The sequence below is a fragment of the Aedes aegypti genome, chromosome 2 (genome assembly GCF_002204515.2).
Source record: "Aedes aegypti strain LVP_AGWG chromosome 2, AaegL5.0 Primary Assembly, whole genome shotgun sequence".
NCBI lineage: Eukaryota > Metazoa > Arthropoda > Insecta > Diptera > Culicidae > Aedes > Aedes aegypti.
In genome coordinates, this window is record NC_035108.1 from 277,144,809 (window position 1) to 277,169,994 (window position 25,186).

The 25,186-nt window shown below is 36.2% G+C and overlaps 1 protein-coding gene across 1 annotated transcript in view; it reads right to left on the bottom strand.

The window, feature by feature from the left end:
* Nucleotides 1-21,813: 21,813 nt before the first annotated feature.
* Nucleotides 21,814-25,186, bottom strand: part of LOC110675178 — a 108,361-nt gene continuing 104,988 nt past the window's right edge. The window contains exon 3 of the mRNA XM_021839573.1: nucleotides 21,814-22,622. Coding sequence (XP_021695265.1) covers nucleotides 21,814-22,622 — 809 coding nt within the window. The remainder of the gene's footprint in view (nucleotides 22,623-25,186) is intronic.

The window sequence follows — 25,186 nt, forward strand, 5'->3', positions numbered from 1 at the left end:
GATTCACTTTTCGGTGGAAAATGCAATGCTTCACAACGCCTATTTTTATACTTGTAATTTTGCGAAAATGAAGCTGGATTTTGATTTTTTATACCATTGTTACAATAGAAGTATTCCTTATTATGGCAATGTAAAAACCATATTTATTAAAATAAGATTTCGAACACTTATTTCTGCTCAGTGAATCCCTCAGAGAAATATTCCCTAGGTCGTATATGATAACGATGTACCTAGCTAGCTAATAGTAAGAGTGGGTACGGCGATCATTCTGGTTAGCAAAACGCAAACTCGTCGCAATAGTATGAATGTCTTCGAATAGATAATTATTTGAAATGGGCATCAATGTTATCAACGACGCAGCATGTCCGTTGGATCACAATCCGAGAGATTAAAAAAGAGTGACTCTATGGCATGTAAATTATGACGTGGGCTTTAAGCAAAAATGGCAAAATGTGATATTACAGCTACAGGTTACGCCTTTGGTTTAATGGGCTAATGAATTATGCCCTCCAATCGCGGCAAGGCGCTTAACCAAGGGGAGGAAGTTTTGAGTAACTCCAAAATTTTTTTTAGGAAGATCCTGAAGTAACTTCAGGTTGAATTTCTGAAACGCATCATGGAGATATCCCTAAGAATAGCTTTTAACGAAACTCCTGAAAGAATTCCAGGTCCATCTTTGTTGAACAATCTTTTTCGGTATTTGGCTGATAAGGGAATGTCACGATGGTGTTACCCGGGTTTTCAACCAGACTATTTTTGTTAGATTCTATATGTTGAAGCATGACTAAAACCAACGCCACTAGGGGCTCTGACAGGGGCAATTTTGTACGTATATAATATTATTGAGTTACATGAAAATTGACAACAAGATTATTCACTATATTGTATTACTAACTGAAACACAGTTGGGATTTTTTTTAAATTAACGGACAGGTTTGAGCCGGAGGTTCTCCGATTTTTATGAAATTTTCACCAGAGGTATAGCTCGTGGATACATGACCAAAAGTGAAATTCAAGAAAATTTGTAGTGGCCTATTTTCCCGAAAAAAAATCTACACACCAAAATTTTATTGCTGTAAACCAGCATATTTTTGCTGATTTTTTTTTGTGCTGTAAATTCAGCAATCGATCCAGCAAAAAGAAATTTGCTGGATCTTTCACCAAAGCGAATTCGCATAAAATGACAGCTGTTTTACTGATCATCCAGCAATGTACATTTTAACTTGCTGAATAATCAGCACTTGATTATTCGTTACTCTTGGGGGATTTATTGCTGTTTTCCAGCAATTTCGGGCCCGCCAGGGTCTGGTTGATGGAACATTTAGGTAAAGTTTGTCAATAAACTGTAAAAATGCTATTTTGTGACATACTATAAACATTTATTTTTTCAAGTATAAATGATCAAAAATTTTCTGCGGGAGGAAAGGGCAAATCCCCGTTTGTCGTTCCGATATTGTTACCATCCTAGAAATAAACACTTGAGTTATTTAACACTAATTAGTATTTCCTTAAATATAGTACTTACTCAGGTATTCCACGAGATAAACAAAATAAACATGCGATTAATAGATATATTTATCAGAAACTTTTATGTTGATTTGCAAATGAAACCAGTGGAATTAAGAAAATTTTTCTCTTTTTTTAATGTCTCGATTGACAAGCTGTTGCTGAAATTCAGTAATTATATTTGCTGGTTTACGGCAAATATTCTAATCGATTGCTGGTTATCAATCATTTGTCATATGAATTACTGAAAACTAGTAAACCTGGTGATGTTGACAAGTATAGCAAGTTAAATTGCTGAATTCCAGTAAATAATTTTAGAAGTGCTGTACATCAGCAAAACGGTGTATAAGCCATTTTACGAAGCCTGGTCAAATGACAGGAGACCTGGGATTTTTCAATCATCGGCGTCAGTTTTCGCGATGATGATGGTTGATGACTGTGCGCATTTCTAGCGTAGCTTTTCATCCAGGCGAAAACCTAAATGGAGAAAAATTATTAAAATATTTCTGATCACAAAAGTGCTTTTTTATGTGCAACATGGCTAACAAAGAGGTAGCTAATACAATAACTAGGTGTAATGTTGCAGTAACGAACATTTTTGGATCTTATTTTTGTCATTTTATCCATGTCCTCGTTTGGTAAGATGAGGCGTTATTGAAAATCACGCTGGATTTAATCCCAGGTCTCCTGTCAATTGACGTCGTTGCGGCGATCAGCTGTTCCGAAACGTCTCGTAAAATGGCTCATTGCTGAATTGGTTTCAGCAAATGAAATTGCTGGAAGTCTGATAAAAAATTTGGTGTGTAGATAAATTTTTACTAGTTCCATATATATCTCAAACTTTAATCATATCTCCTAAACTATGCATCGTAGAACAAAAGCCTTTTAGTGAAATCGAAAGGAAATTTCCTCAGCAATCTATTAAAAATATAAAAAGAAAAACATTTCCCGGAAAATTTATCTCCATGGAGAAAATTGTAGGAAAAATAGCGGAAAAAACTATCGTCTGTATCAAGAAAAATTTGAAAAATTTTTTTTTTTTGTTTTATCAGTTCATATTCTAACTTTCGTCCATATACGCCAAAGTGGTATCTTTTACCGTTTAGGCGACAGAACTGAAAAACCGATGATCACCCGCACGCTTTTTATAGCGCATCGGCGAATACTTACATAAAAGAAGCTCAATCTTTCTTCATTGTGAAAAGAAGAAGCAAAAACTTGTGGTTGCTAGAACTATGAAACATTTTATTTAGTATGATTCGAAGAAACGAAGCAACCCTATCCAGCAGAAGTACGAGCAAGTCATAAACCGTTTTATTTACTGTTAAAAGCTGACTACAAACGCGATGCGCAATCCTCTGCTGACAGATATTACTGCTAGCAGAGAAGTAAATAATTTCCTACATTTAGGATGTTCTTCTGACAGCAGTAAGCTGAATCAGTTCTTTGAAATTAATTACAAATGCATGCTGACTGTAGTTTATTATTGTTTTCAATTTCGGCCAAACGGCATTCGGCCAAATGACCCTTTCGGCCAAATGACCCTTGCATGCAAGTTTGCCGGCTTGTAAGGCAATCTATATGCCTAATTTGCCACAGAATTCAAACTCTATGTGTATAACAATACTTATCAATAAAGTTTGTAATACTTTCAAAGCGGAAAAGTTATTTTTTGATGATTTGAAAAAGTATTGCATTACCCTATATGAGAAAAACGAAGAATTTTGTATGGAGACAGTAGGCATGTTGAAAACATCGGTTTAATCTCAATTTAATCGTGCAATTTCAACCAAATTATGTCCAAATTGAAAGTTCAGGTCCTATTTTGCATGCTTGGTGGATGAGATCACAAAAAAGATTGATAAATTGTACTTTAAATTTTATATAAACATCAATAAAACCAGTGTTTTATACAACTTTGGCGACCTGTAGCTAAACATTGTGACGTGCTGGAACATTTCTAAGAATGGCATCAGATCCAGCAACCCTAAAACTACTAGAGACACATAATTTGATCCTTGAGACACGCAAAAATGTCATTTTTGTTACGCTGTGTTACCGAAAGTGGAGAAAATACTGACAAAAGGATTATTATCATTTACCCAGAGATAGTTCTTCATTTGTATATAAATTATTCTTTTGAGTTGCGCTATTGGAATGAATTTTGGCACTGACGCTTTTGATATATTTATCACAAATCTACCCTTTTTTCATACATTGGTTGATCTTCCGAAATATGATGTAACAACAATTAAAGATTATACAGTTGTATAATTTAAATTTTAGTAAATATTACCATTTTTCAACATTAACCCTCTAATACCCAACCCCGCCTTTAGACGGGGTACACTTTGGAATTTTGTGTATTTTTTTCGTAGCTCGGAAATTGAAATGATTTTATTTTTGGCCTAAACCTTGACTCAAACCACGCATATAAGAAAAGTTTTCTATGATTTTTGAAACTTTTTTGTATTATTGAAAATTGTTTGAAAAATTGTATTCTTATATAACCTAAAATGCCTGGGATTCATTTAACGTGTATTATAAAAAATCGTACCTTTTATATTTTTGTACAACCTATCACAGAAGAAGAGCCTGATGGTATTGAAATGATTTCAAATCTGTTTTTCCGTTAATTACACGAAAAATAAAAAATGTTCCAGAAAAAAAAAAAAAAATCATATTTTCAAAAGTATAGTAAAAACTCAAATTTTTATTATTGTCAAAAATCAGTAACCAGAAGAGGCTTCAAGAAAGAATTGAAAAGGATACGGATGTTCAAAAATAAAAATAATAAAAATCAAAAACCAAAATTCATAAATTTGCGAAGCAAACTAAATCATTGCCCAAACCGTGTTTAGAATGATTTTAGATAACGAAAAATAATATCGAAAACAAAAATTTGGGTATTAGAGGGTTAAGAGCAGCCCTTTGGAGCTATGTTGGGTTTGAAGCTGATATTGTACTTCCTATTGAAATAAGGTTGTAAAACAAATACATTAATCTGCCTAAGTCTTAGTTTCCCAAACTGTGGGTCGCGACCCCCTGGAGGGTCGTGAGCCAGTCTTTGGTGGGTTGCGAAAATAATCCAAAATATGAATTTATTTTCAATTTTTTTTATGTTTCTCAAAACTTTGGCCACTGGGTGGAACGTATTTATCATATTCTTACTTAATCTTTTTTTTTTTCAGTGATCAGTGAGTATCTATCAATACTATTCTAAGACTTAGATCTAAGGTCAAAACTTTTGAATAATTCTTAAAGAAAATGTCGTCAACAATATAATCACTAACAGCCTTCATAAGTTGTTCTTTCTAAATAAACCATATTAATTCTACAGTCGAACTTCAATGGTTTAAAAGGATTATCGGCCCATAGAAATATTGAGTTACGGAACAAATATTTTTTGGGAAGCTGTTTGAGAGGAGGTACTCATTTTTTTTTTAAATTTAGTATTGTTAACGGTGTCAAAATCTCAATTATTATAATCAGGCTTCTCCTATATTTATACGAAAACGTTTAGCATTTAAACTAAGATTTTGTAGTTTATTTATTTATTTATTTATTACAAAATACATTCATCGGATTTAGTATCCTAGTGAACAAGGCTTAAAACTATTTTAAAATTGAAGACTAATGACAAAGATTTATGAAGCTCGCAAATACTCAAGGACACTGTTTTTGAAAACACCGGACGATAAATTAAAATCAAATAAGTGTTGAACACGAGAAAATTCAGCAATCATTGCTGGTAGAGGAGCGTTGGATCCGTAATTAGTTCTATGCTGAGTCTGACGTAGAAATGTATATCTCCGAAACGGTCTTGACGGGATGTTTACAGGTAGAAGAGAAAGTAGCATTGGGGCATCAACTTCACCTTTCAGTAGTTTTGCAACGAAAAGCGCTTGGTTCGCTCGCCTCCGGTTTTCCAGGGTATCCATGTTAAGGAGTCAACAACGATCAGTGTAGGGAGGCAGGTTCGCGGGATTGTTCCAAGGCAAATGTGCAAGTGTGTGTCGTAGGAAACGTTTCTGGATCTTTTCGATTCGTTCGATCCATGTTGATTGATAGGGAGTCCAAATTATGTCGGCTGTCTCAAGTATCGAGCGAACAAGCGAGCAGTACAGTGCTTTCAAGCAGTAGAGATCGGTGAATTCACGAGAGATTTTTGCGATAAAACCTAATTGACGATTAGCTTTATCAATCACCATACATCTGTGTTGATTGAAGGAGAGATTACTGTCCAACATCACCCCTAGGTCCCGAACTAAGGTAGTCCTATTCAGGGTACAGCCTGCCAGTTTGTAGTTGAAATTGATTGGACTCGATTTCCTATGAAATGAAATCACGAAACATTTCGAAACGCTTACCGACATCTTGTTTCGTTCACACCAATCGTAAAAATGGCTTAGCATGTTTTGAAGTCTAACACAATCGTCCGGATTGCGTATCACTAAGAATATTTTAAGGTCATCTGCGTACAGGATACGGCATCCACGTGGAAGAACATTGGTGACATCGTTGAAAAAAACGGAGAACAACAAAGGTCCAAGGTTACTGCCTTGGGGAACTCCAGAAGTACTTTCAAAATAACTCGAGCAACTAGCACCGATTCTGATTTTCAATTTCCGTCCAACAAGATAACTTCGTAACCATTTGATAAATCCAACAGATGCTCCAATTTTTTCTATTTTTTTTAGAAGAATATCATGGTCGATTCGGTCGAAAGCAGCGGTTAAATCAGTGTAGATAGCGTCCACCTGATATCCGTTCTCCATGTTCGTGATGCATGTGTTAGAGAAGTTGGCTAGATTTGTTGAAACCGATCTCCCAGGGAAGAATCCATGCTGGTCCGTGGAGATGAAATTTTTCAATTCGAAGTGTAGATATTCGTTAACGATAATTTCGAATAGCTTGCATCCAGCACTGAGAGAGGTGATTCCTCTATAATTACTGATATCGCGTTTAGATCCTTTTTTGAAAACTGGGAACATGAATGATTCTTTCCATATACTTGGGAAGCTACCCTGCGCCAGAGAAAGGTTGAATATGTGTCGAAGAGGTGCTAAGAGTGAGTTGATACACTTCTTGTAAACGATGGCAGGAATTCCGTCAGGACCAGGTGAATGAGAGTTTTTCAGTTTGCTTACTGCCCGCAGGATCATGGAGTCAGTTACGTGAAAAATGTCTATGTCAGCAACGTGGGGGGAGACATCGCAAGTGGCGCGTTCTATGTCAGAGGAGGTGCAAAGAATTGAAAAAAGAAAGTTGAAAGAATAAAAAACATTTTGTTGTTGACAATTTTCCATTCATTTATATAGAACAGTTTTAGCTGCAAAATTTGCTTTTCTTGAATAAGGTGTGCAAATTAACCCTTAAATTTGAAAAAAATCCAATCCGACAGAATATTTTAAAATTTTTAAGGTAAAAAAAAATCAGCGATACATACAACTTTGATTATAATCGAATAATTGAACCCGTGTGGTTCCGTGAGTCAATATTGAGCAATGGAACAAGCATCAAACTCAAGAGCAACAACGTACATTGGCCTAATCATATTAGGGAATTTTTCCTCCAATACTAAAATGTGTTTCTAGCTAATCACATCAACCCAAATTGACTTGCTGTACTGCAATCCAATAGTTTGCAACCGTTTGTTTGCTCGAATAGCTGTTGTTATGCGGGAAAAAAAATTTTTCGGAGAAAAAGATTTCGCCATCATCGATTGTTATTCCTCAAACGGTTATTTGTTTACAAACATTGAGCTGTCAGTGGGAACCACTTCCCAGTAGGAACCAGAGATGTTTGCTCGTTATTTTTCAATGGGGTTGTATAGGCGGTGTCAGGAGGCTAAACATTGACTAATGGAGGTTCGGCTTAATCGGCTTAAGTTTTGCGAGAATATAATCTATTTTTACGACGTTTTTGATAAACGTTGAAATACTTAAACAATTCATAGTGGTGTTGTAAGTTCGAGTTAAAAAAATGTTTTTATTCACTGTAGTTTTTAATCTAGCATACTTCATGTCAATGTCAATTGCGTCTTGTGATCAAATCCCATTCCCAACAAAGTAATAAGTAACCTCAGAAGCTTCAGTGCAAAATTTGTTTCTGGATAAAATTTCATTGGTGGGTCGCAAGGAATACGCGTGTTGGCTAGGTGGGTCGTGCAACCAAACATTTTGGGAACCTATGCTAAGTTAGTTATCTGCAATAAGGAAGATCAATAATAGAAATCGAATGCTGCCGTTATTCCGATAACACTAAACGCAATTTTTACTATTCTTATATTTTCTGATGTTGCAATTGTTTTTGGCGTCCAATCTTTTATTGTTTTATTCATTAACTTTGCCTTCTTTTGAACATAGGTCGTTCTTTAGAGTTATATTGTTATTGACAATATTGTTTGAAGCCTTTTTATATTTTGTCGTTTGAATAATTATTTTTATATTTTGCTATTTGATTCATTCTTTCAAGCCTTGCGGGTCGAACAATCATTGCTTTAAATCCTGCTAATATCACGCAAATCGTTTGTGTAGTCCCCAAGAAATTTAAAAACTACAGAATAATTTTATTAATGTTTTTAAGATCCTTCAACGGCGAGAATGGTACCATAACCAGAAATGTAAGAATTTTGGAAAAAAAAATGAAATACTTAAAGCGCTTTTCCATGCAGAATATAACATCAGAAAATATGGCCAACCGACATTTATTCGAAAATAATCACCATGTTAAAACATTTTCCGATTACCTTTTCCACGGAGAAGGAAGATATTCGCAATATTCAATTGCCAAAGTCACATTATATTCATGACATACGACAGCACTACTGATCACTTTTTTCTGAGCCTCCTATACTGCCGTGAATCGCAAGTCAGTCCCATCTGTAAAAAGTAGACATTGAGAAAATGGGGTGTGAAGTTTCCCAACTCGTTTTCCATATGAATATTCAAAAAAATTCCAGAGAATTGGAATATGTTCAAATTTTAATGAAACTTTCACAATTTGCTTTTCACTACGATATTTTTCTGAGAAAACTAAAAAAAGTGTCAGAACACGGTTCATTTTTGTGTTACACGGTGCGGAAGTCTGTTGTGGGACTGATATGCGGTTACTTTTCATTATGGGACAATTTGACTTGCTGTTTTTTCCTACTTTTTCCGAACAAATCTTATTATCTCAATAGGGCAGCTGAAAGAGCATTGGAAGATATGTTGAAAACTGAACTCAACTCAATTTTGACGAAAATGCAGATGGGACTGACTTGCGATTCACGGCAGTATAATGGTAGTAAAAAATGGTAAGAGTGAACTCGGTTGATTCAAGTTACTAAACTTTCTTAGGCTTGCACAAAAAAATCTTAGCTGTTCTGTCAACTAAGCAAAGAATGACTTTATTCAGATTATTAATAGCGGCATTCAACAATTTATTGCCGACTACGGTCTTCTCTCGAAGTACCAGTTGCACGTGATCCTCATTGCATCCCGATTCAGTAGAAATCGAGCCATAATTGTTGCAACAAAGTCCACAGCTTATGCTTTATATCCGTGTGATGTAAATACTTCTCCATTGCCCAACTTGCTCGCGGCGTTTTCCATCTAGTGCAAATTTCGAACGGCATGGTTCAACAGTTTCCCCATATTGTTGCTACTCCGCTGAGTCAAGCTCTTAGCTGATTCTGCCTCAAAATGTAACAGACAGTGCCGTAGCGTGCGGTTGGCCAGGTTGGCCCCTGCCAAGGGCGCCAGCTGAGTGCCGCACTTTGAAAAAAAAAAAAAAAAAAAATGAAATAGACATAGCTTGTGAGGGCGCCTTATCACAGATCCATAGGTATTCGTAGATATAATTGTATATATTTGAAATAGTTCCTGAACCGCTTTCAACAATTTATGCTGAAAGTGTTTCTGCAGATCGCTGTGATAATAATTTGAGGATTCCTAAGAGAAATTCTTGGAGTTATCATTAAAAAAATATTTAACATTTTCTTATATAATTGTTTATAGCATTGATAAGAAAATCAGTTTACAGTAGCAGCGGTAATTTTTTTCAAACTTTCTTCTTCTTTGTTTTCTCTGCCAAAACGTCTGAAACTTTCCACAAAGAAGCACTTTAGTACGACGCATATTGTGGCCAAATATGAGCCCGACAGCTTTGAAAAAAAAAAAACTGCTGAAGTGAATCAAAAGTACTATGAATTGGTTCCGGCTCCCAAATTGAATACCAGATTAAATTCTAACAAAATCCTGATAAATATTTTCATACATTCCTGAGTGATAATTACTAAGTTAGCAGTACTCTAACATAATCCTTACCAAGAATAGGATTCTCAAAAAATCTTGGGCATTATTATTGCAGGAATTTTGACAGAATTACACAGAACTACAAATAGCATTCTCATAAAATATGGGCACTGAATATCTGGAACAGGATTTTTCCATGTTCATTAATTTCATTGTGACAGAAAGCTAGAAATAACGTTGAGTAGGATTCTTTGAAAATTCGGTTGGCATGCTCATATACTCTGATACAGAATTTTCAAACTATTTTAACCAAGATTCTGGTTGAATCCTATATACAGTTCTCAAGAAATATCGATCAGGGTTCTTAAATAATTTTGTAAATATAATTTTCTTAAACTTTGTTTAAAGAATGTTTTACAGTAACAAACCCTTCTTTCTTCATCTCTGAAAATTTTAATACATTTATATACCTCCAGTTAGCTACTTTGATAAATTACCTTGTGTTGTATTAATATGTTTTTTTTTAATAAAAAAATTATTTTGGAAAAAAAATGAAACTTTTAAGGCGTCTGTCTATTTTATGAACTTTTCTTTGTGTTTGGTTTGTATTGGTATTATTTTCCAATATTAGATGTATAATATTATAAAATTTCGCAAAAATAAACAATTAAGGTACCGCAGGGTAAGTGGGTAAATGGGGTAAGTGAAAACAATTGATATATTTTACTGAATATGTGAATTAACGTTTTAAACTCATGCGTAAACCTTTGAGGCCATTCAGAACATTACGATAGGTAAGAGATTTCTGAGATTTTTCAGCCATTTTTGCATAATAGAGCGAAAAATTGTTAACCTGTCAACTGTTACTACGTAACAAGTTGGCGGCGTACAATCTTATTTTAATATTTTCAGTGGAAAAAAGTTGCGGAAAACAATTTCCTGTACCATTTCTTAGTTGTCCTCTGTGACAGTTTCAAACCGCAATAAAAAAAGTTTTAGAATTAATTCGACGTAGACCTAAAAATAACTAAATTTAAACACCGTCAATTTTCTTATCAGGTGGGGCAAGTGAAAAGTTTATCATTAAAGATTGAATTTGAGTTTTCGTACTTGAGTAGCCATAAGTAAACATGGTTCGCAATTATCATAGAAAAACATAACGTGCTGATAATTCAAGAAACACTATACTCAAGCATTAAAAGCTATTAGAAATCATGGAAGTTCTCTAAAAGATATTGCCAAACATTACAATATTAATATGTCTACTTCGGGCAGCCAATTAAAAGGAAGCCAGATCGTTCCGCTTGGAAAATTTTTTGGATACAATCAACAGCGTACACAAGGATATCAAGTTCACCCACGAGGAGGAGAAGGATGGAAAACTACCATTTTTGGATTTACTTGTCACCAAGGAAGAAAGTTCAACTTACAACTTCGAAATCTACAGGAAGCCTACAAACACCCAGCGAGTTATCCCTTACACATCGAATCATTCATTCCAGCATAAGATGGCAGCGTTTCACCACATGATCCACAGGATGCAGACTCTACCCCTCAGCGAAGACGGAAAGACCAAGGAACTGGAATATATCTACGAGACGGCAAGGATCAACGGATACAAGGAAAGGACGATAAAAGCCATCATCGACAAAAAGGAAAGACAGCAAATTCGGAATGCTTTGACGACACTAACCCCTATCACCGAACCCATGAAGAGATACACATCAGCAAACAGCTCCGCCCAAAGCTAAGGAATTTCGGAATCGATTTGGTATTTTCCAGCAGAGACAACCAACTTAGAACATCGTTAGGCTCTACCAAGGATCCGGTAAACACACTAAACAAGGCTGGTGTTTACAAAATCAGCTGTTCCCACTGCAGCAAGGTCTACGTTGGTCAAACAAAACGGTCTCTCGAGGTTAGATTCAAGGAACACTTAGCGGAAATAGGAAAAGCTCAGAAGACGATAGACAAGGGGATGACATACGATTTCAAATCTAAGGTGGCAGAACATATCTTTTCAGAAGGACATACAATTACGACGGCCGATATCAAAATTTTGAAAAATGTTTCTTTTTTTTTAATAGAATACTTATAGGTATTCTATTAAACAGCTCGAAGATTTATTATCATGTTACTTGTGTTATTGTTCATTGGGAAGCCTTAACAAATGTTGAAGCTAATAGAAATCGTGAATATAACTGTTCGTTTTTTGAAATTATTGTTCAAAACGGTAAACTTTTCACTTGCCCCACTTTTGGGGGGGATAATTCATCTGCTTTAAATTGTTGTTTTAATGAGAGTGCTTGAATCGAATCCAGTAGATTGTCAATGGATTTTTTAGGATTTTTAACCGGACGGCTTGCAGCGTCAAAAATAAAAGCATGAAACGAGCTCACCATTTGATCCTCCATCCTTGACTTAACAGCCACAAACCACGTTTAGCTTCACTTGACGCATACAGACTAATCGAGAAAAAAATCACTCTGGAAACGGATAACGGATGGAGAAACATATTATGAGATTTTATGAACAAGTTCTTAGAAGAATTTTAAGGAAAGTATCTAAAGAATTGCTTGGAAGTATTAGTGGAAGAATTTCTGTGGAGCTTAGCTTCTTGGAAGAATACCAATACCACCATTCATGTATCAACGAAAATCTTACGTGAAAGCCTAAAACTGGAAAACAAGGACTTGTTGTTTTCAAAACTCATGTCTCCAAATTGAGGAGCGCCAGATTTGCTATATGTTAGGACACAACATCGAGAACAGGGCAGCTTCCGGCGAAATTAATTACTTTCAAATGTTTATCAAACCGGTCACACCTCGTCAAACAACGACATTTTGGTCTGAAACCGCAGGGAGCTTGCTCCTCTCGTAAGCAAAAAGGAAAAACCATAGAGAATTAATTCCTCATTAAGCACTGGAAGCTTCAGAAACCATTATTGCCTGTGCTTTTTTGCATGCCTTCCAACTGCTCAATTTTCGCACTCGTATGGAACAATGTAAATTTCACACATGGGTGGTATTGCTAAATGGGCTAGGCCGTTCCTTCCCAGATGGGTTTACTAATATGTGTACACAGAAACCGCCTATCTAGAGAGCAGCTATCAATCATATTCAAAATAAAATGGAACGTGATGTCATATTGTCCCGTCGACAAAGAATTACAAAAGTTACCCGGAACGATGAACTTTTCAAGATAGATACCGGTTTAATTCTATGAATTAGTTAGAAGATCTTATCGTACATCAATTTCCAACCACGAGACTATAGAGGAGAAGATAAATTGATTAGCTGAAATTTTAAACGGAGTGCTCTCTGCCATGACGCGAATCCCAAGTCGTAGACTTTTAACCCGATACTATTCAATTAAGAAAATGGAAGGATTACCTACATTTTCAATAGAAAACCTAAGCGGAAGCAATCTAAACCGGGACAACCATCGTCGTCATCCTCGGCTTCGTCGCTATTATCGTTCGCAGCCGGGGAGTTACCGGAAGCCAGTGAGCGCAAAATACAGTAAACGCCAAAATAAAGTGCCCAATAGCTTGTTAAGCTAAGTATGCTGTTCAGCTCAAGAAAAGTAAAAATTTCTGTGCAAGAAATGGTCAAGAAATCTTCTACAGTGAGCTCCATTTGAATTGACATTTCTTTTCAACTGCGTACTGCGATCAAAGAAAAATGCTTTTCTTGAGGATTTCTTGCAAGAAATTTCCCACGCATCGAGATAGGCGATTACTTTTCTGTTGAAGTGCATACTTCCCATTACAGTCAACTCAATATTCCGCATCTCGATATCAAGTTAGAGAACCATAGTAAAAGTTGATTTTCATGGCTAACTCGATGGTCCTTTGGATCGCAGTTGCACTGGTTTTGTGTTCTGTTACTCAATACTTCCCCAACTCGATAGTCCCTTCAATTTCGAGTTACAGAGAGTTGGCTGTATTATGCAAAATGTCGAAAATCGTATGTCTCATACATCGATGGGCAAATGCAAACATTTCAAACATTTCAAGCTGCATTAATAGGGTAACGACTGTTTACATCGGTCCTCAATACTAACAGTTGGCTCCAGCAGCAAAAAGTACAGACAACAACCGTTTCTCTGACTGGCAGCCGAGCGGCGACACTGGTGTTAGCATTCCACTCACTGATCGCGCTACGCTCGTTTCTAAATCCAACACAAACGCATGGAAGAATAGGCCTATTCACATGACGTCTCAAATCAGCTGATCGGGAAGCACTTTGACAGTTCTTCTATGAAAATGACAGGCCCGCGTTAGCACCGGTCCTCCACCGATGTAAACAAATGCATAGACGGATCTGTCACATGAAAAGGCCTATGGTAGTCAAGAACTGTCAAAACGTAATGAAAATAATAAAAAAAACGTAAATTACTTGCAATTAAGAAGTAGTGATTAAAAATTAAGCGTAATGTGAATAGATAACTATATGTTTAGTTCATCTTCCGTAGTGCTTTCTTTGCTTCAGGATTTCGTTTTTACTACCACTGAAAAATAGCCATCTATTGCCTTTTCAGTTTTGAATATCGCCCTATTGACTAAAGCCTTAAATATTAGTGTTTGAAAGTTTTACATTATTTTGTAGTTTATTCACTTTATGTTGTCGACTGCACCGCAGTCGGTAGGATGAAAATCAAGGTGAAGATGTATCGAAGCCAAACCTCGAATTTTGCAGAGCACAAATCTACACACTTAGATTATTTTACGGATTTAAATTTTAAAATTTCACCGTAATTTCAACAGCTGAAAAATTATATATAAAAAATCATAAAAAAATCATGAAAACAGTCCGTCTGGAAATCGAACTCCCGATAAACCGACCGGGAAGCAGTCTTGCTACCACTACGTCAGCGACTGACTATGTGGGCTTCGTGGCCTTGCGGTTAACGGCGTCAGTCGTCTAGGCGTATTGTGCCACGGGGTGTGGGTTCGATTCCCACTCCAGTAGGTGAAAATTTTTGTCAAATGAAAAATTCATCGCTGGGCTACTGGGTGTTTCGTGTTGTCCGTTGCCTAATGTTAGTGATCGTTCAGTCTGTGCAGCCTATGTGCTGAAGACGGTGTAAATTGTCTTAATTACTGCATGTTAAGTGTAAGCAAAAACTGAAACAAAAGGAGTCCACGCCTACCAGAGCGGTTGTCAAACGATTTCACAGAAGTTATGTGGAAATAATGTCGTTAGAATATTGCGATTTTTCTAAGTGTGTAGACAGTAGAAAACCAGACAATCGTGCTGAAAATTTGATCGATTATTCGAATAGTGTCCAATCGATCAAATTTTCAGCCCGAACAATTGTCTGGTTCTCTTGATTTATGCTCTGGAAAATTTGAGGTTTGGCTGTGATGTATCTCCACCGCAATGAATCTTTATGTAATCCATGCAGAAAATATATTCATTGCAGTTTTATACATTTGTGATTGCAAAAAAATCAAGCAAACGTAGATATTTATTCACCTAAACAATGCAAAAATCTCCAAAAACTTATATTGGCCGTATTTAGATTTATTCTATATGTCAAGACTGATTCAAACAGTTTTATTTACTCATCAAGCCAGTATAATCGGTTGAAATACATTTACGTCATAAAACAGCACAACTGGTACCGGTATTCACCAATAACTTGAGCTTGATTGGTCATTACACAACCAGAAGACTGCTTGCAACTAACAGGTATCCTTAGTGTGAGTTAATGGTGAGCTTATATTTTCAGACAACAATTGCGCCTTACATAGAATATCCAATGTTGAAACATTGGAACAAATGTCAAATAAAATAATTAATAATTTCAGGCAAAAATCGTTACAATCTTCTATTGCCACGATTAATGCGTTATTTAGGTTAAGTTATGTTAAGTAAATTGAAAACGTGTTTTTTTGTCTTATAAGCAGGTGAAATCAAATAACCTGTAAAAAATCTGAACTGCTACGGCAAATGAAATGTAATATGTTGTTAACAAAATGTTATTAAAATGTTAAATTTACCAAATTAGTATGATAGTGTTGTCTAATAACACAGAACACCTAGATATAAGAAATTAATGTAATTGTGGAGTTCTGTATCGAAGTGAGCAAACGGGAGCCCACGAAGAACTTGACATTTCACTCTGATGTTACTATAGGAGTGAGTCGTCGAAGTTGTTCCATGCCTACTAGATCGTTTGATGTGCGATTCAATGCTACATTATTCTTATAGGCTTTTGATTGTCGCCCATCAAGCCAAGATCCATAACAATGTTTATTCAGTGCCACACATCCTCCCTCTTCTCCGGAATGAAAATGTTTGAAGTGATTGAAGATTCAACATTTTGTTTAATCCCACATGTTTAATGAAACTTGGTCTGGGATCTTAAAACATCTCTATTCTATAATTCATGACATCTCTATTGAATAATTGCATGAAAATCGTCATTACTTTAAAAAAGGTATTCAAGAATCAAATGTCCTACGTCATCGCGAATGCTTCTAAGAGTTTAGGATATATCTTCCACATAGCTAAGAACTTCACCTTCATATATTGTCTCAAGTCTTTCAATTGTTTACTTGTGCATGCGACTTCGGAATATTTTTCCGCTGTATGGTACACATTCAATCAGAAAGGCGTTCAAAATATTGATTGGCTGAATGTCTTTTCCATTCATTAGATCCGGCAAGCTAATTCTACGCTACAACAGTATGTAAGACGAACTAATTTTGGACAAAATATTGCTATTAATGGACTGCAATGCATCTCAATAGCATCTGCGTTTGACTTTCATCTTGCTAAACATACAATCCGCAGGGTGGCCAGTGAAAAGTCAATTTCGAATTCCCGGTTTTCTCCCGGTTTTTTCCCGGAATTTCAAAAACATTCCCGGTTTCATTATAAGCAAAAAAAAAGTTAATTTCGAGAATTTGTACCATTCCAAACGACTTCAAGTACGAGTTTATTTGGCCATACACCAAAGCATTACTATTAGAGTAAATAAAAAAACGGAAATCAGATTTGTTGCCGCGATTTTTAAATTTCTTTTCAGAAATGCCCAAAACATTTTTTTATTCATTGCAGGTGAAATTTTATTTAGAACTGAGCTTGCAGTAGAAAATTTCTTGGTCAATTCTGTCGCAGATTTTTTTACTTTTCTTGATGGGAACGGCAAATTTAACTTAAGCGTGGAATTTATTATTTTTATGTAAATGTTTAGTTTCACTAAAAGTTTGACCACTGCTTACATGATATCTAGCCATTTGAAGAATAAACCATAGTTTTAATTCAAAACAGCCACACAGCCTTGGTAGACTTCAAAAAGAGTTTATAAATTGTCGAAAATTTTGTTCATCATCATGGGAATTCGGTCAGAAATAAAGCATTCGAAACTAATTCATATATTATATGCCCCAAAAACATAGAAAGTTTTTCTCAATGCAATTATTTCTGACAAAATAACACAGATAGTTATAAATCTGGAATGGATTAAAGTTTGAAAACATTTTGTTTTATATTATAAAGCAAGAAGCGAATATCAAATCTTTCATTTAATTTTCACTTATTGGCTAATTAATTACTAAATTAACACAAGCCTTCGTTTAGACTATTATGCGGAGAATTAAGTATACCGCCGAGACAGACGAACGGTCGGCGGATTTTTTTCTGAAGATGACCGACATAAAGTAGGTCACCGAAAAATACCAATAAAGTGGAAACGATAAGTACTAGTATGCAACATTTTCCCGGCGTTAATTGATATTCCCGTATATTTCCCGGTTTTCTCCCGGTGATTTGTGATTCCCGGCTTTTTCCCGGTTTTCCCGATTTCCCGGTGCGCTGGTCACCCTGAATCCGCAATACTCACTCAAAAATGTGTTTGACTTTACTTGTTTAGTATATACCTTGTTCTATTTTATTCTATACTAGTGGTCCCGGCAAACTTTTGTCTTGCCATCAAGTAGGCTGTAGTAAAACACCATGCCATCCCCTATACAAAATGACACATTAGTCTTATCCCGATTTCCTGATTTTTCCGGAGACTTTCTCTAACTTTCTCTTCGCATGAACATGTCGCATCCCTTGTCGAATTCAACAGTAAAAAAGCACGTCAATTCGTGATCTGTTCTCAAGTTATTTCATGACATATAAAAACCACTCTATTTTTATTCATATAGATGTAAGATACCATACATCATTGGGCTTACATTTTTTTTTATCCTTACATTAACGACCGCCAGTCGCGCACGCATGTGAGTATCGCTTTTGCTAGGAACAAATATGCGACCACCAGTCGCACTAGCAACATCAATAACACTTGCTAGAAACAAATTTGCGACCACCAGTCGTGATAGCAAGTGAATACCACCATTGCTTATAACACATATGCGACCACCAGTCGTGTTAGCAACACCAATAACATTTGCTAGAAACAAATTTGCGACCGCCAGTCGTGATAGCAAGTAAACACCACCATTGCTTAGACAAATATGTGACCACCAGTCACGCTAGCAGCATCAATAAAACTTGCTAAGAACAAATTTGCGGCCACCAGCCACTTATTTTTGTTGCAACCACCAGTCGGGTTAAGGGCATATTTTTTTTTATTGCAACCACCAGTCACATTAAGGAAATTTTTTTTATCGCAACCATCAGTCGCGTTAAGAACATTTTTTTCATAGCAACCTCCAAACTTAATTTATTTTTTAATAAAATTACTATTTTTTTTGTTTGTGGATTATTACATTTCAACAGCCACTGTTAAGTAGTATTATTAGTAGGAAAGTCTTTTATTTGTCTCAAAACAATAGTCATGTGATACATGGTGCAAATGAAAAAAGGACATTAGGTAATAATCAGCTCGATCTTACCAATTATCGATGAAACTTTTTTTTTCACCGAATCAGTCAGCTTTATATTCAAGCTGTTAGGTGAGACATTACTGTATACGCAATGTACTGAAGCAAGGGTTAAAGACAACAATCTTTCAGACTCACCAACATTCAATTTTCATTCGATTTATTTCAATTCTATAGAAATATAACCACAAAAAGTAAACAAATAATTTCTTTCGAAATACTAAATACGAAGGGATTTGTAATTGTACGGACCTTTTGGACATATTCCGTCCTGCGGTAGCCGCATTGATCTATCGCAGGCTTGAGAATCTTTCCATAATTAAATCATTCAATCACAACAAAGTAGAATAACAAGATGCGCATAAAACAGCAAAAAACAACAGTCATCGGTGTGGTTTCCAAAGTATTCTTGCATTCGATTGATGATGCTACGTGAAATCAATAATATGACAGCTGCGGTAGCTTTCTGTTCAACCATAAAACGGAAAGTTATCTCTAAAATAGCCATTAAAATGAATATACTACGACAAAATCGACGATAAAAACAGCACACATGCTAGAAAAGAATTTCAAAATGCTACGAAACATATCAAATTCATTTTACAAATTTTGCTCTAGAATTCTCTTTCCATTAAGCTTACATTTTTTTTTCAATAAACTAATGCTATAAAATAAGTTCCCGTTTTTGGCAGAATGTTTACTTTGTATCTGAGGTGAATTTGCCCTAGGGTTTTTAAAATGAATATTATTTTTAATTGATTAAATTGTACTGAAATAGTTTATGTACTTTTGTCAAACATGTATATTCGACTATTTCTATCAAATCAATCTGTTTGATTTTTTTTCAAGCACAACAAAAGAAAACCCTTCAAAAGCACTCTTGCGCAACTGAAACTGTTGAGAAGATGCTGGTTTAGAGCAAGAAATACTGGCTCAACGTGTAGTGCAGCGGTTAAATAATTTTCTCACCTTGTCTCCTCAGTCAGCCGTAGTATTTTTTAACTGTTCTCAGAAAACAATATTTTTCCCTACTTACAGAAATCCTTCTTTTTTCAAATTTTTCTCAGGCTGAAAATTCACTCCACAATCACTCCACAACCACTGACTTTCACTAACGGTGTCTGAACAAACACATTTTCCTGTGGACACTCCCGTTTGCTAACAAATCCAGGCTCTCGAGGAACACGAAAATTAGTTTTAAACTCCTGGCAGGATCGCCAAATGTGGAGTTCTGTATCGAAGTGAGCAAACGGGAGCCCCACGAAGAATTTGACATTTCACTCTGATGTTACTATAGGAGTGAGTCGTCGAAGTTGTTCTATGCCTACTAGATCGTTTGATGTGCGATTCAATGCTACATTATTCTTATAGGCTTTTGATTGTCGCCCATCAAGCCAAGATCCATAACAATGTTTATTCAGTGCCACACAGTAATGTTTGGGACGATACTAATGAAGAAATTAAAAAAAAAGAAAAGAAAAAGACAACAATTCTGGACAAACATTTGAAAAGGGCCCAAGAGGTCTTGAGCCTTTTCTCAGAAACGTTGCTGTTGAGCCCTTTTTAGCCCGCCCATGCAAACTAACACCACTATCAGAAAGATTGGTGTTAGCTGATTCCTGATAGTGGTATTGGTGAGCGTGATCGAGTTGAATTGGGCACATCAGCGGCATGCAAAGTCAATGTTTACCAATGTCGATGTGCCCTTTTGAAATGTTTGTCCAAAATTGCGCCTGCCACATCAGAACGCAGACCAATGAGCGAAAGGGGAAGGAATTCATGTTGCATTTAAAACTGGCCCACAGTAGACCGAATATACCACTGCATCTGCGCATCACCATAAAAGTATCATGAATGGCTACCAAACGACTCCCAAAGGTCTTAAACAATATGTTTCTGACAAAAAAACTTTAGCCAAATGAAAGTAAAATGTTGCTAAGTGAAAGAACTACCAGCAGGGTTAAAATTAATATTATTTTGTATACACATGTTTTGTTTTTGTGAAAATCAAAAATTAGTTCTAAAACAAAAACTTTCTTTGCTATGAATCAATAAGACAACGTTGAAGTACCATCAGTGCACCAGTATCCGCTCATGCCCCTATTTCCGCTCACTAGTGTAAAAATTGATTTTTCGTTTCAAAAACCAACATTTTTCGCACGGATATATTCTAGCAATATTAAAAACTTTCAAATGAAGTCCGCTTACATTATTTTCGTTTGATAAAATAATTCTTTGTATTGAAAACACAAGGCCTCGTGAGCGGTTATTGGGTCACTAGGTATTTTTGTGTGTTCCAATAACCGCTCATGCAAAAAATTAAACAAAATTTTAAAGAAATGTCGATTTTAGTATACAGCCTTCTTTATTGCAGTAGTAGCTATGGTTTGACCACAAAAAATATCAGGATAAATAACGAAATTCGAAATAATGCATTTTTTAGTAAGTTCGTCACGAAATCTGTTTACCGTGAGCGGAAATAGGAACACTCAGTTGCAGTAACAAATGCAATTAAATATTTTTTTATGAAAGTTTTTCAAATTGTGACATAAAAATAGTATTGATCGACACAATAGTTATTTTATAATAAACATTTAACCACATAACTTCCCTTAAATGACGGAATCTGGTGCACTGATGGTACATAAATTTTATCTAAAGAATTTTTCGTTTTGCATACGATTTCCACCCATTTGCGTGGTAACACACAAGTGGGCCCTTTATTGCGATGGTGACTGTATATCTAATTGCAACGAAGAAGCGGAAGACCGTGGTGCGGGGTTAGTGTTTCCCCGTGCAAACACACACACTTAGTGGCTGCATTTTATCGTTCCAATAGGCATATTGCGTTCCTTTCCGTACCCTGTTAGATTAGTAGCAGGCCCCAGTGGGGTTGAGTTTTCAGCAGCGCTCGGCGAGATTAATTTATCGTTCGATGTGCTGAATTGTGCCAATAGCCTCCAACGTCGGCAATCTGGTCGTAGAGTATTGAACCTATTTCAATCAAAGGATTGGTTCTTTTTTATTAATGTGGATGTACGAAAGATGAAATTTAGTGCTTCTGACTTCCATTCATGTCCCTTCGAATGTAGTTTTCTAGCAGACGCTAAAAAATCTTAAGGGTCCATCAAGTAAGTAAGGCAATTTACGAGATTTTTCAAACCCCGTACAGTAAATTTTACATTCAATATAAATTACCAAAAACTGAAGCCGTAAATTACCCTACATCCGAATTTTACGGCACGATCCCGTTTTAGTAATGTAATCACCAAATCTACTCACCTCATTAATATGTGGGTCGTCCAGAAGCAAATCGATGCGTGTGTCATTGGTGTGCTGCAAGCGTGGTCGATTATCGTTCCGATCCAGCACGTTGATGTCGACGGTTTTGTCAAACTGCACAGGAACATCGTTTCCGCTGAATCGGACCGTGCAGCGAACGTTGGCTTTCAATAGAGCACCCGGATGAGCGGAATCGTAATCCAGCTTGATGAGACTGGACAGGGATCCGTTGGATGCCAGCAGATAATTGGTTGCGTTGTTGAGCTGATAGCTGACGGAATGTGTCCGACACAGCTTCTGATACAGGTCGGTTCCGAGGGGCCCAATCGCGAAGCCAGGTGATTCGTTTTCCTGAATTTTGTAAATAGCCCGGTCCCAGAAGCAAATTTTGTCAGTGTGCTCCTCACAAAAGCGCGAAAGAGAAATGTTTCCCGCCGGAATGGGAGTGATGGTCAAGCTGAGTCGTCGTAGAGCTGCACCTCCTTGTTTGGTGTGGGCCGTGATGATAAATTCCGTCGGGGACCGCAGGTCGAGAAAATGTGAAGCTAGCCAAATATCGCCAGAGGTGTCATTCACTTTCAGGTACGGCTCAGTGGGACTTTCGATACTGTAGCAAAATTGTTCTGTGGAGTTTTCTCTCCTGGGCAACGTCACACTTAGGAGGGGGTGATCTCTCAGTATGATGTACGCTTCTTTGGAGGTAGGAATGCTCAGATGAAGTCGCGCGATGGAGTAATATGTGTCCAGGGCTGCAAAACGACAAAACAGAAATAAAATTATTGATTTTATTTAGTGATTCATATTTGGATATTATTTGATTTTAATATCTCCAGTTGTAATCGTTGTACAAAATCCAGAAATAGTCTCTTGCGGAATTTTTGGGTTAATTTTGGAAGAATCCAGAGAAATCCAGGCACGAATATTAATAACAAGTTCTCCAGGGAATAAAAATTATCAAAGAAATAGCTGAATGGTTTTTTTTTTGATAAATATTACAAAAGGAAGGAGGAATTTCTGGAAGAATGCATAGGGGGAGATCCCCCAGTACCGGACACTTAAGTCACTAAATTTATAATTCGAAAAATATTGGTTGCATGTGCTCGTGTTACCCATTTATGATAAATATTATCATTTTTATAGTGTACAAAAATAGATTTGATAATATAAATATGAATTTTGACATTGCATTTTGATGATGTATTTTAGAACCAAACTGATCGATCTTGAAAGGTAGCACCCAATGCAGGACACGATCCGGAAATCAATTTTAGTACAAAATACATTCATACTATCAAATAAGGATAAGGTTCGAACATGCTTGCGTGATTCAAATTATTTTTTCATATCTTAAATAATTACTAAATAGGCTCAACATTAAGGCAAAACGTCAAATTTTTCAAAATTTTCAAACTTTTTAACTTTTTTAAAAAGGCATGCATATTTCAAGTATGTGTTATTCTACGCAAACATTAATCTTCATAATAGCTTCCTTTTCTACTAATACACCATCTTAATTGTACCATGATTTCTCAATTTTTCGACTTTGTCCGGTATTGGGTGCTGTCCGGCACTGGGGGACCTCCCCCTACTTGAAACATTTGATGAAATTTGTGATGGAAACTATGAAGAAATTTAGGAAGAACAAAGATAAATTCTAGTAGGAATACATGGAGAAATCATCTTAATGCTCTCTGGAAAATCCTTGAAAGAGTCCCTGGAGTAATTCCAGGAAAAAAACCTATGGAATACTCTTGTGAGCATTACTGAAGGATTTTGGTGATGAATCCTAAGAGCATATAAAAGACAAAAAGCTGATACCTAGCGACTGAGGTCTGAGTGTATTAAAAACAGTAACTTTAGAGACTTCATGCCTAAAAAAAGAGACTATCAAGAATCAAGAAATAACCACAAAATAGAAAACTTAAAATGAGGTTTCAAAGAATCCTTTTACATATTTCGCGACGTACATTACTAAACTTTTTTTTTAAGTTACGGCATGTACTACCGTTTATATGTAAGCTAATTCCAAGCCCCATTCACTAAATCTCTGTGCAACTTCAATTGCTCTGGTCAATCACGGAGTAGCTACTACGAATTGTACGGTCATCTATGCTCATGCTCATGTATTACCGTTCGTATGTATGCATTTCTCCAGAAATTCCATCAGAAACATATTAAGATATTTGCCCAATGTTTCCTTCAGGCATTACATAAAAGATTTCTTCAGAACTTCATTTAGTGATATAGCAATTTCTTCAAGAATTTAATTCATGACTTCAACTAGTAATGAAAAAATGCAGCGATTCGTTAGTAGTGTTTGATCCTTTGAACTTGTCACTTGCTCCCGTGGGAGAGAAGAAAAGAAAAAGAAAAAGAAACTAAAAGTAAGAGGTTGTTTCCGAGATACGACCGCCAAGTTGACGTTGGATAACGTTAGCTTAAAGTGACCAGACGTCCCGGATTATCCGGGACAGAGCAATTTTTACCTTGACAGTACAGTGTAAATACTTTTTATTTCAATTAATTATATGGTGTAATTAAATATATGTATATGTATAAATATGTAGTACATGTCTTAGATTGAATATGAATGTAAATTATACGTCAAACATAGGCTGCGCTTAATTGGGGATGGGATCTGACAAGCGTCCCGGATTTTTTCCGAGACACATCTGGTCACATTACGTTAGCTTCTTCTATTTCCTGATTTAGGACCGTCACGAACTTATGAAAGATTTCTAGGTGCTGACAAAAAATCTAATCAATTTTCAAATTATTTGTTGCATGTCAATTCATGATCCACTAAGATTGGTTGCTTTAGTGGATTCCGAAGCCAGTTTGAGGTTGACGCTCTTGTCCATGAAGTCCGCTAACTCTGTGTTCTCCTCTTTGCTCAAATCGATGTTGAAATTACCTGTCACGATGATTGGCATGGTCTCCTTTTGATACTCGAAGAAGTTCCGCGCCATAAAGAACTTCTTCTGCTTCATTGTGGTATCCGGAGAAATGTAGAAGCAAACCAGTAGAGCCCGACAATTCATTATAGTGATCTCGGCAGCGCAAATATCACCATAATCATCTGACAAGCCCAGCTCCACATCATAACAGGTGCAGAGTTTGCGAATCTTGTGCGCCACAGCAATCGTTGTTGCTGGCGGTGAAATCGATCAGGACTTCTTGATTAAGGCCACGGGACGGTGTTTTAATCACCCTCTCCATTTGAAAAGTTAATCTCAAGTACCACTCAATATATCGATGCGAAAAATGTATCACTAGCATTATATATATGTAGTGCACAACCCATTAAATTTTC